General features: G+C 43.9%; 1 protein-coding gene and 1 long non-coding RNA gene across 3 annotated transcripts in view; one reads left to right on the forward strand and one right to left on the reverse strand.

The window, feature by feature from the left end:
• Nucleotides 1-13,121, forward strand: part of PDCD6IP (programmed cell death 6 interacting protein) — a 1,152,781-nt gene that overhangs the window by 43,395 nt on the left and 1,096,265 nt on the right. For both annotated transcript variants that reach the window (XM_069613187.1, XM_069613188.1), the window contains exon 2: nt 4,509-4,563. In XM_069613187.1, coding sequence (XP_069469288.1) covers nt 4,509-4,563 — 55 coding nt within the window. The remainder of the gene's footprint in view (nt 1-4,508; nt 4,564-13,121) is intronic.
• Nucleotides 10,618-12,618, reverse strand: LOC138481190 (uncharacterized). Its single transcript, XR_011274205.1, has 2 exons — nt 11,192-12,618; nt 10,618-11,089 (listed from the first exon to the last, which is right to left on the reverse strand). It is a non-coding gene; the product is annotated as an uncharacterized lncRNA (long non-coding RNA).

The raw sequence follows: 13,121 nt of genomic DNA on the forward strand, positions 1-13,121 counted from the left end.
CGCCGGTGTAGTCGACCCTTAACTCCCCGCAGATCACGATTGCTGCAATTATGACAACCAGGCCAGATGGCCAGAAGGTGATGAGGAATACATGGGAGCCTCACAGTGTGGCCATCGTGGGCGATCTGGTAGACGACCAGTATCCTTATGTTCACAGAACTGCAGGAGTCCATGGAGATACCAACAGGGCAGTTTCTCCTACACAGCGCTGTTGTACAAAGACTCTCAAAACGCTGGCCAGAAAGGGAGACCCTTGAAACTGGCCATGAGGTCATCGAGTACTTGTTGAGCGCTGCAGAGGGAGGACATGAAACCTCGAGGCTCTATGAAATGGTGCTCAACTGTACCACAGAGCCAGACCTTAAGAGCAGGAGAAAATGGGAGCATGAACTCGGCACGCAGTTCGAAGATAAAGAGTGGGAGGTTATAACACGCTACCACAAAAAAGTATCTAGAAATGCCCGCCTGCTGCTCATACAATTCTGTATACTCAACAGGGCATACCTCACCCCAGACACCATCTCTAGATTGAGTAGAGCGGGCGTCACAAGGTGCCCCAAATGCAAGAACCCCGGGCGGGGATGACTCGCATGTTCTGAGGATGCCTAGCAATTCAGGCCTTCTGGACGCAAATAAAGGTAAGGGTGGCGGACGCTGATATCGCATTAGACGTGCAGACACTTAAAGCCTAGATGGTCAGCAGCCGAAACGGGGGCTTGGGAGCTTGCACAACGACAACAAAAGCTAGACACCTCCACGGATCTATTAAAATGGGTGGCCCTCATGGTGAGCCTGTTCCACGGGACGGAAGACCGCTCCTCCAATGAGGACTCGGACAGCCCAGGTTAACCCCTTGCGCACACAGGTCGCATCAAAGAACAGAATGGTCTTGGTCAAGTTAGGAGGGAGGGAAGTGGGAGGAGTTAATTGTGATTATGTAACTGCCTTCAAAACGATTGAGTTTGTACTGTTATTGGAAAATAAAAACAAATTTGAAAGAAAAAAAAGGAATGTCCCTATCGGTAGGTCACCTAGCCAGAGTGGAGAATACAGTGGCAGGCGCTCTGAGCAGGCAGAGCAGCTCAGGAAGTCCTTAAAGAGATCTTCACACTTTGGGCAACCCCTCAAGTGGAGCTGTTCGCGACTGGTGTCCACTGGAAATGCTAGTGGTACTGCTCAAGGGAATTTCCCCCAAGAGGAGCTCAAGGGGACGCGTTCATAGTAGACTGGGAGTTTCCACTCCTGTACGTTTCCTCCAGTCTCCGTCATTCCTCAAGTCATCAGGAGGTTGAGGAGGTTAATGAAATCCATGATCCTAATTGCTCTGGATTGGGCTAGGAGGACGTGGTACCCAGAACTTCTGGACATGTCAATCTTCCCTCCAATATGTTTTCGACAAAGAGAGGACCTTCTCTCGAGATAGCAGGGTCGGGCTCTCCAACCAGAGGTAAAGACACTCGACCTTCATGCATGGTTTCAGAGAGGTTGAGATGCAAGGATTGGGACCTCCCGGGTGATGTAATGGAGATTTTGCTTTCGGCCAGAAGGCAGCAACAAAGTCCTTGTAACTCTGCCATTGGAACAAATTCTGCAGCTGGTGCAGGGATAAGAATGTGTATCCTTGCATGTAGTACACTTATTGTGTTATCGATACTTGGCCAATCTGGGGCTCCAGGTTGGTAAAATTAAGGAGTATCTGGCAGCACTCTCTATTTTTAAGTGCTCCTCTGAAGTGTCTTTTTCGAGATCCCACTAGTTATTCAATTCTTAAAAGGAATGACAAATGCATTGTCTCCGGTCCCAATTAGGGACCTCAACTTGGTGTTGAAATATCTAATGTGTGCTCCTTTTGAGTCTGTCCATTCCTGTCCTTTAAGGAAGGTTATTCACATTAAATACCATCCTTTTAGTGGCCATCACATCAGCTCGAAGGGTGAGTGGACTTCAGACCTTATCTTGCAAGCCTCCTTACACAATCTTCTATAAGAGAGTGGTCCTTAAGGTTAAACCTACCTTCTTACCTAATATTGTGTCTGAGTTTAATTTAACTTGGACAATAATTCTACCTTCATTTTTTCCTCCTCATTGTTTAAAGGAAGAGGAGAGGTTACACAGGCTTGATCCAAGGCGTGCACTTTGTTTTTACATCTCCAGGGTGTCTAAACTAAGACGGGATGACCACCATTTTGTAGGCTACACGGGACACAAGTTGTATATGGCAATCTCGAAACAAACTTTATCAAGATGGATCATTTTAGGAACATCTGAATGCTACAGATTAGCTGGTAAAGATCCTCCAGAGGGTCTTGGAGCTCTTTCGACCAGGGGCATGGCTACCTCTTCTGCCTTAGAGGGGAGTCCCAATTAAAGATATTTGTGCGGCATCCTCTTGGTTATCCGTACACACATTTACCAAACACTATAATCTAGACTCTCCAAATAAACCTTCCAAGCTTGAGGAAAAGTCAGTGCTTAATTCTGTGCACACAGACCTATAAAAAAACTCCTAAATTATCATGAGTCTGAAAATTCGGACTCCCTCCTCCAGGAATACCTACACTGCTTTGGGAGTTAATCATAAGATGAGTAATACGTCTGAGGACACATAATCCATTTGAAGAACAAGTTACTTACCCCTGGTAATGTTCTTTCGACTGGATGTTCCTCCCACATATTCCTCATCACCCCTCCCAACCTGCCCTGCAGTAGAATTTTCCATGTGATTGCAGTCTTTGCTCTTTCAGGAGGATTAACTGTCGGGTGTAGGATATCCTATACATGTAAAAAACGGAACTGAAGCCATCGGTACTGCGTGCGCATTATACCGTCTATGACGTCGACATCGAGACGGAGGCCTCCGAGGGAAATTGAGTCAACGTGCAGCGCCCTTTGCTGGGAAAAATGTCCAAAGCTACTGAAGCTGGATATGGAAATATAATGTGATGAGGAATATGTGGGAGGAACATCCAGTTGAAAGAAGGTTACCATGGGTAAGTAACTTGTTCTTCTCTTTGTGCTTGCTTCCTAGACTGTGCGTTGTTCACCTCGGATGCGGATGTAAGAAAGGTAGTGCCATTATGAACTAACATTGTAAAGTAGATTTTGAGATCACAAAGCATGACAGATTTACAATATTTACTACTCTAATACTAGGCGCTCCACTAGTTCTACAAAATAGCATCTTTCAGGCAGTCAACCCTGCTGGAGAAAACCTTCCAGAGGGCTAACTCAATGAAAGGTTTAATTTCCAAACTAGAAAAAAACATAGTGATGGTCTTATCAACCATTCTGTTGGCTTGGCAAACGGATCTAATTATTCAGGGGTGTGGATGGGATTTCGGCAGAGGTCCTCTGCATCTTCCCAAGCTTTGGATGTTCAATGCAAACCTGCTTATAGGTGGTACCGGTCTGTTATTGCCAAATCATTATCCAAGTAAATGGGATCTCTGCTGATGGGAGTGTGGAGAAAAGCTATCTTTTTAAAAATACATATTTTGATCATTTCTGGTTGCAGGGTTAAATTTTAGTTGGTTACATCCAGCATTGTAGAAATCCTGGGTAACTGTATCCTTAAAGGTCCGGCCTCTTTTCTTTTAGGGTACACTGGAGGATACAGATGTTTATCTCTGACTCTCAATTAGTTTCTAGATTGCTGATAACAGCACAGCAGTGTATGTCCCAAATATGGGCAAAGCAGGAACCTCGATTGAAAGTAATGTAGTTTAACAGTGTTTTTCTTATGCTGGGAAAGGTCACAGGTTATGTACGCAATACTGAATTGCACTATTACGCAACTTGGGCACCCTTCTTGAAGCAAGTATCCAGAGTTTGGACGGGGCTCATGCCCAACAAGGATCCTGAAAAGATTTTCAGGCTAGTTTGTAGAGTACAGAGAAAATGCTCCTGCATCTGTTGTATTTTATAAGGTGGAAGTGGAGGGTTCAAAGTTTCCCATACCATATGTGTACTGTGTGTCTAAATATTTTGTTTCAAAGCATTTATCAAATTAAAACAAGTTGAAAAGTGTTGCAAAAGAGACAATTAAGACTATGGCTGGTTGTTTCTGAGACTGAAGCATACAGCTTGCCGATGTGGATTTAATAGTTTTCAGTAGTACTGTGGCCAGCTCATCTGGCACTGCTAGGAATGAAGGTGTGAAATTGCACTTTCTCCAGTCATGCTGTTCCTTTGTGTCAGGTTGCTCTGGGATTTCTGCAATAAGTTCAGAATCTTTTTAGGATTTTACTCTTGTGTAGGTATTTGAAGATCTGTGTATTCCTTGGGATTAAACTGAAACGCCATTACACATTCGGAGATTTAAAGTCTGATTTCTTTTGTCTGGATTTTAATATAAGGCAATATAATTCAAAGATAGAAATTCAATCACAATTTTATACATTTTAAATGCAAGTTGTATACAAAAACATGACCCATAATATTGATATGAAAGAGGATATGTTCAGTTTGTGTATATCTGTCATATTTCATCAGACTGTTCTAATTTTTAGGTATTATGATCAGCTGTGTTCCATCGAACCAAAGTTTCCTTTCACCGAGAGCCAGGTAAGATTATCAATCAAAAATAATTTTTTTATTGGCAATGCATAAAATGACATGCGCAATGTTCACAGCATAGGTGATGCATGTTTTAAAACCCAAGCAAAGATTAAACATCCACTAGGCAAGTGGAGCGTGGCAAAGAAGATGAGCAAAGGGCCAGAAGGAACAACCAAGTAAAAAAAAAGCAAGACTTATTTATTTTTCACATAATACAAAATTTCACTTGCACACATGTACACACAATGTATTGCACCATTCTAAAACAGTTTCATATGAGTAAAAACTGCAATGACAAAATTTCCTAAAAATAGATCACTGTGTAAGGCTGCCTTAATTCCGTTATCGATTCAAGATCTCCTTGTATGCAAATTTAGTAGGGAATTTAAATTTGTATTTATTGGGTATTTATAATGCACCTATACACAAGTGTTTCAATGAAGTGTATATAGCATATTTAGGGGATTGTGTCCTCGAAGTATTCCACATCTATGACAGGTAATGTCCAGAGCTGTGCTGCTTCAGAAAATTTTCGGCAGAGGGCGTCCTGCGTCGATCCGTTGTCCCTCGATGGCCTCCGTCGCGGGTCGACGTCACCGGATGTTATATATAGGGCGCACAGCGCCCATAGCCTCAGTTCCGTTTTTTCCGCAAACGTGTTTGCTTCGGAATCTCGGCACGCTTGACTCTTTCTTTGTGTACGATGTCTTCATCCTCTTCTACTAACCCAAAGTCGGGTTTTAAAAAATGTCGGGGCTGCGGTTCAAAGATGTCCATCACGTACCCACACGACATCTGCCTCTGGTGCCTCTGCGAAAGCCACGCTTCTGATGACTGCCAGTCCCTGACGTCTAAGGCCTTGTGGGAACGGAAGGGGAAATTGAAGGTAGGTAGGGTGTCTAAGCCCCGTAAATCGAAGTGCGCTAGGCTTTCGACCGATTACTCGAGGGGCGACTCTTCGCGTCAGCGAAAATCCAGGGTGGTCTCGGTCTAGGAGTGGTTCCTGCCATTCGTCTGCCTCGTCGAGGCATTCTAGGAAGCGCTGTCACCGGACGCCTTCCCCGTCAGACTGTTGACTTGTCCCACCAAGTCTTCGTCGCCGGCCGAATGGGATTCATTCCGCCAGCAGATGTTGGCGATTTTCGAGTCGCAAGGCACAATTCCATCCGTGCCTTCTCAGTCCACCACTCGCACGCCTTCGGGCTTGGGCGGTCGGCACGATCATTGGGAGCTGCCGAGGTCCCGCTCGGGGAAGGGAGATCGCCATAGCCGTGCCAGATCCAGGTCCCGGTCCTTGACGCCATCAAGACTGTCGGAACCTGTGAAGCCTTCGAAAAAGTCGTCAAAGGACACTCTGGGCTCCGCCCTCGAAGAAATTGTCGAAGTCGTTGGTGGCCTGGGTGACGCCGATGCCCTCGACGCCGTTTGTGGAGGATTTCACGGAGGTGTCCCTGCAGGGTGTGGAACCTCAGAGGAAGGCTCTCGGTAAGTCTTTGAGGCATGTGTTTGAGCCTTATTCTGTTCCTCCTCCTAGATTGGAGTGTTTCCATCCTTTTCAGGATATTTCAAAGGTTGAGGAACTGTCTGATGAGGAGATGGCAGTGCCTCCTGATGTCCCTGATGACCTTTTGTTTGGGCATAGTCAGATGGAGGAACTCTGTCAGTCATTGCATGACACCAGTGGCCTTGACACCTCTCCGGAGGTGGAGTTTGGCCGACTTGAACCTGGGGCGCATGCAGGTTCCTCCTATCGGTGTCTCATGTCAAGAGTGACAGAATACTTGAGGTGGTCGGCTCCACCTGTTCATTTTGCTCAGGATGATTTGATGGACATGCTGGATCAAAGTTCACCCGGTGTTGCCGTTTCACATGGCTTTGCAAAGAAGGGTGGCTGCGGCTTGGACTGCTCTGGAGAGTCTACCGGCAGTTTATATTTCTCTTCTGAAGAAATACCGCCCATCCAGTGGTGACCCCTGCTACTTATCGACTCTCCCTACTCTGTAGAGTTTGGTGGTGCAGGCGGGTACGGCCTCCTCAAAGCAGGCTGCGTACCCTACCCTCCCAATAGGGACGATAATCGCTTTGATAGTTGGGCGAAGAAGGTATTTTTGGCTGGGGGTATGGCATTGAAGATGGCCAACTCCTCTTGTGCCTTAGCAGGATTCACACACACACACACACACACACACACACACACACACACACACACACACACTCTGTGGAACTGTGCGTCTTTGGCAGCTGAGCATATTCCCGAAGGGGAGGAACAGGATGGTTTTCTAGCCCTCATGCAAGACGGCAAGGATGCCATGGGTGGATCTGTTCAGTCGGGGTTGGACACGACTGACTGTGTCAGCCGGTCCATGGCTGCGAGCACCGTGATACGCAGGTTTGCGTGATTGCGGAAGTCGGGGGTGTGCAATCCCGTCTTCTGAACATGCCCTTTAATGGAGTCCATCTGTTTGGCAGCAAGGCTGACGAGAGCCTTGAGGGGTTGCAGACCTCCAAAGGTGCAGCAGTGTCTTTGAGCGCTGCAGTACGTCACCCTCCGCCTTTTCGTCGTAGGGGAAAGCAATGGAGGGGAGGTTTCTTTCGGTACTACTCTTCCATTTGGTAGATGGAGAGGAGCTGCCAGTCAAAGGGGCCACCGTAGGAGTAGCCAGGGTGGAAAGCAAGGTACTTGGGGTGCCAAAGCTGCTCGGGCAGTTTCCTCTTTGCTCACAGGCACTGCCACAGCCACGTCCACTCAGTCATGGTTCGCCGGTTGGGGGCAGACTTGCACAGCATCTTGGAGAATGGCATGCCATTACTTCAGATGTGTGGGTTCTGGAGATCATAGCCCACGTCTACTGTCTTCCCTTCCGGCAGAGGCCTCACGACAATCCACTGGGGAAGCTCTCTTTGAAGTGTCCGGATCAGCTCCTTGCGCAGGAAATCCTATCCCTGCTGGAGAAAGGCGCCATAGAACTGGTTCCTGTAGCAGAGAGGAACAAGGGATGGTATTCCCCTTATTTTTTGATCCCGAAAAAAGACTAGGGATTGAGACACATCATGGACTTGCGTTGGTTGGACAAGTTCAAGATGGTAACTCTTTCTCAAGTCCTCCAGGCCCTTCAACTTCGGGATTGGTTGGTGTCTCCAGACCTCAAGGATGCTTACTTTCATGTGCCGATTCATCCCAAGCACAGGAAGTACCCGAGATTCGCAGTTGGCGACTTGCATTTTCATTTTCGGGTCCTGCCGTTCGGATTGACCTCCGCCCGAGGGTCTTCACCAAGCTGATGGTGGCAGCGTATCTCAGGAAAATGGGGGGGGGGGGGAAGATTCACGTCTACCCCTACCTGGACGATTGGTTAATCAGGGCATTCTCTCCCGAGCAAGCCCTGGATCATCTGTCCGTCACCTACCATTCCCTTCAAAAGCTGGGCGTGATTTTATTTGATAGAACGCCTCATGGCCTCCAGACAAAAATCGACATCTTTGCTGAATTCTGTAGTCAACATAATTTGTCTATCAATGCATCGAAATCTAATATTCTCATAATTTGCCAACAAAAAACAAGGTAAAGGTTGTTCATTTAAGTGGCTTCTAAGAGGTATTCCTATTCAAACGAAATCTAGTCTCATATATTTGGGATATAACATAACTAATTCCAATTCGCTTATCGCGTGGTATAATGCTCTCAACGGTTTATAGTGAAAAGACTGGAAAAAAAAAATATTAAAAAAAAAGGTTGAACCAAAAAATCTCGGAAAAAAACCCACATTTTTTTTCAATGTTCTTTCGAAATGGGGGGTTCCCCCCAACCCCCCTTTTTTCATTTTTTTTATTTTACCCCCTTTTTTTTTTTACTTACCTGACCCCAAAAATACATATAAATAAATTAAAAAATGCGATTTTTTTTTAATTTTTTTTTTTATTTTTTTGGGAGATTTTTGTCATTCAATATTTTTTTTCGGCCTTTTGACTGACCACCGCTCTCAACCTCAAAGCAGCTCCGCTGATTGCGCAAATGAGAATTATTCTCAATAAACTGTGTACATTTTCATTATTACCATTAATTGATGGAATCAATTCTGTTATATGGTCTTGACACGTGTTTATTAAATCTGGACATGCAGCTTAATAGGATACAGGGGCTTATTTGGAAAAAGGTCCTTGCATTACCCAAAAGTCTCCCTAATGCCTGTATCTGCCCCTCTGAACGAACCAGACAAATGTTCATGAGAGTTAGATTTAATCTTTTTAACACCAAGGAATGAACCAAGTACTGGCACAATAGCAAAATTTACCTCTCAGATTTAGGATGTCGTTTCTGTCTAATTCCCACTCAGATTGAAACACTGAAACACCTGATCCTCTATTGTGATGGCCTTGAATCTCTACGCTCTTCTATACTGAGCACATATTTTTTAACCGATTCATCCTTCTCATTGGAACTATTATGGTGCTTTTGCATTTGGGGGGACAGTAATACCCTACATTTAGCATTAACACGTTACTTATTCTGTATTCAAACAAAATTAGATGAATTTGACTCTTAATGTGACTATGAGGCTCATAAAACAATAGAAGGTTCTTACTTGCTTTGTGTACAGGGTATATTCTTTATATTCTTATGATATTGTATTACTTGTATTCTGTTTTGTCTAAGAGGGGGAATAACGTAGTCTAATAATTGTAGCTTGATAGCGGATTTATGGTGTTTTTTGTCTGCTCTTATTTAATTTGTATGGTTGACTGCAACTTGGCTGGATTCCTAATGATGGATATTAATATTAGATATTGGATATCATCTTATATTTGTTCATTTTGTTTTCGCTGATGATTTGAAATTTGAAAATATGTTTAAGTCGTCTTCTCAAAGTGTCATTGTTTTATGCCTACAAGTTTGTTTTGATCTTTTATGATTTATTTTATATTGATGGTTTTGAAAATGTATATTGTGTTATGAGTTTGTATTACTGTAGTTGTTATGATGTATCAATGTATGAGTTTTACAAATTGTAAAGATGCTTGCATCAAATACAATTTTAATTAAAAAAAAAACTCCCTTCACAAGCTGGGCTTCTCCCTCAATTTAAAGAAGTCCCATTTGACACCTACCGAGCGGCTCCAATACATCGGAGCAGTGCTAGACGCATCCCTGGGGCAGTTTTCGCCTCCCCAGGTGAGGATGGTGAGCAAGTTTCAACATGCCCAGAGTCTCCCGGCGTTCGAATTCTTGAGGTTGATTGGCCTCATGGCATCCTGCATTTTCCTGGTGCCAGAGGCCAGGCTGCGGATCAGATCCCTGCAGTGGGCTCTCAAGATGCAGTGAGTATGTCCCGGACTCTCCCATTGATCCGGTCCGGACCACGGTACATGCTTGGGGCCAGATATTCACAATTTGCGACGAGCAATGCCCGTACTACAAATGGCTCCCCGCCTGGAGGTTTCCCGGGCTGGAGCCCACGCATGACACCGCCCTGGCGCGCCATTGGGAGGCCCTGGGATACCGCGCCCTCACCGATTTCTATCCAGAGGGACAGTTTATAACACCGCAGACGTGGAGGCCGGGGCACTCCGGCTCTGTTCTGGAGCTCCTGCAGTTCTACAGACTCCGCGCTGCCTTCCGAAATCTATGGCCTGTCTTCCCCATCGAACCCCTGGACTCTCATGCGATTGCTTACATTGCCAACTCGGGTGGCGCCCGCGGGGTGGTTTCCTCATTATATAAGCTCCTCTTGATCTCGCCCTCTCCACTTCCGTCCAGGGCCCGTGATGACTGGGCCTCCGAGCTGGAACTGGTACTTACTGACCAACAGTGGGAGAAGATGTGTTCCCATACTAGCAAAGTGTCTCTAAACTTCTGCTACCGCACCATACAATATAAACTCCTTAATGGGCTGTATTACACTCCATGTAAATCCAACAGATTGTCCACAAGATTGTGGAACTCTCCCGTCCCCTGCACACCCTTTATACTGTAGAAACAGTCAATATTTCTATACAATGGTAATATTCAGTTTCTTTCAGAAAAAAGAAGAAATTAATGAGAGAAGCTAATTCATGACACTATTATAATAAAACAGAATGATGGGGACCATCGGTTTTAATTGAATTTTAAATTAATTGTTATAGATATGAATTTCAATTCATTCATCATCCAGTCTTTGTAAACATAATAACATAAATGTGTTCATTTTGAGGTTACATTCAATATTATAATACAAGGGCATACAAGGTACTCATCACACTTTCTATACAATAGGCTTTTCACATGGTATATCCACAGAAAGTAATGATGAATATTTTCTCGACGCGTTTCGGGGTGTCCCCTTCTTCAGGAATTGATAGCCCTCTTCATTGCCGTTAATCTTTGTTTCGTCTATAATGTATGATACAATGATCAAATTTTAGATTCTCACTGATAACTGTCATTTAACTCTTGGGAGAAATTTTTAATAATAATCACCTGGATGTTCAATGTGGAATATCCTAACTGGATTTATTATCAATAGCAATATCAGCCCAATAATGGTTATTCAACCTGTAGATGTGATAAAAAGACAATAGGGAAAGCTCAATTAAAAACGGGATCTTAATTCATGAAGGAAAATCTAGTCATGTAATATCTAAGAAAAAATATTACCTTTCGGTATTTCTGTAAAAAGCTACTACATCCATGGAATGGGTCGCTGTGGTATGTAGAGAGTCCTCAGGTACGGAGGTAGTGCAGTAATGGGCGATTCCTCCACTCGTGTCTGTAAAAACACGTATATATACTATATTAGATACACGAAAACAATGGGGTGGGATCATTCTGTGGAGAGTATTCTGTGAAGGCCTCTAGGCTCATGATATGCAATTGGGGAGCTGTTTACAAAGGATTCTCTTACCTCCTTCCTGAGAAGATGGCCGGTGCTGTAGCTCGAACCGTTCTACACGGTTTTCGCTAAAGATGGCCACTATTTACATTATGACGTCATCACGTCGAAGCGTGACGACGTCACTATGTTTAGAACGTCAGCGTGTGACGGGAAAACAGACGTCATACGGACATATTTTAGAAAACAATGTGTAATTAACCAATAGTATATAGGTGTATATCTATACTGGTGCAGGGAGTTTGAGTCAAATGAAATAAAGGTGAAAAGAGTCGAAAGATAAATGTGAGGAGTGTCTCATGTAACTTCTGGGAAATCTATTGTTTACCACGGACAAAAGTTAATCGAATATTGGACATCCGTGTGTTTACTATTTCAAGAGAAGCATGCTCACATTCTATGGTCTGTAACTTAATACATCCTATGTCAGTAAAAAATCATCCTAAGTGAACTGAACAAATTCAAAAATGTATTTAACAGCAATTGATATTGTATCCACACTGGGTTTCTGATTGGGTCAGGGGAAACAGTATTTAGTTACAAAAATGAGGCTAAACTGTAATCTTCGTTCATCCCATTGGGAGCTAGACTGTTTAGTCTCTCTATCCAGAAGATTTCCCTCTGGTTCATACGTCTGGCATGATTGCCACCTCTTGGGGCTCTGTTCACAATTTCCAAAATCACAACCTTTAGTTGAGAAATATTATGTTTCTTTATGGAAAAATGTCTTGCTACAGGTGAGTTAACACTGTTGGTACGTATGTTACTTTTGTGTTCATTCCAGCGCTCCTTGGCTTTCCTTTGTGTCTGTCCAACATAGTAAATGCCGCATGGGCAGCTTAAACCATAAATGATTGATTTCGTGTCACAAGTGGCAAAATCCTTTAGTGGGATTTTTTGGCCATTTGATGGGTGTCTTACATAGCTTCCCTTCATTATGTTGTTACAATTGCCACAACTGAGACAGGCAAACGTACCTATTTTCCTCTTGGTGAGGGTTCTTTGATTGTCCACTCTCGGTCTTTCTGCTTTAACTAGGCTATCCCTGAAGTTCCGACCCCTCTTGTAGGCGATTATGGGTGGTTCAGGAAATAGTCTCTTTAGTTGTGGATCCAATTTGATTATACCCCAGTTCTTCTTGATCATCCTTGTTATGTGATGACTCTGTGCTGAATATCTTAAAGCGTAGAGAAATGGGATCCCATTCTGTTTCCCCTGACCCAATTGTAACAACATAATGAAGGGAAGCTATGTAAGACACCCATCAAATGGCCAAAAAATCCCACTAAAGGATTTTGCCACTTGTGACACGAAATCAATCATTTATGTTTTAAGCTGCCCATGCGGCATTTACTATGTTGGACAGACACAAAGGAAAGCCAAGGAGCGCTGGAATGAACACAAAAGTAACATACGTACCAACAGTGTTAACTCACCTGTAGCAAGACATTTTTCCATAAAGAAACATAATATTTCTCAACTAAAGGTTGTGATTTTGGAAATTGTGAACAGAGCCCCAAGAGGTGGCAATCATGCCAGACGTATGAACCAGAGGGAAATCTTCTGGATAGAGAGACTAAACAGTCTAGCTCCCAATGGGATGAACGAAGATTACAGTTTAGCCTCATTTTTGTAACTAAATACTGTTTCCCCTGACCCAATCAGAAACCCAGTGTGGATACAATATCAATTGCT

This window comes from Ambystoma mexicanum, chromosome 5p (genome assembly GCF_040938575.1).
Source record: "Ambystoma mexicanum isolate Mex_15411 chromosome 5p, UKY_AmexF1_1, whole genome shotgun sequence".
NCBI lineage: Eukaryota > Metazoa > Chordata > Amphibia > Caudata > Ambystomatidae > Ambystoma > Ambystoma mexicanum.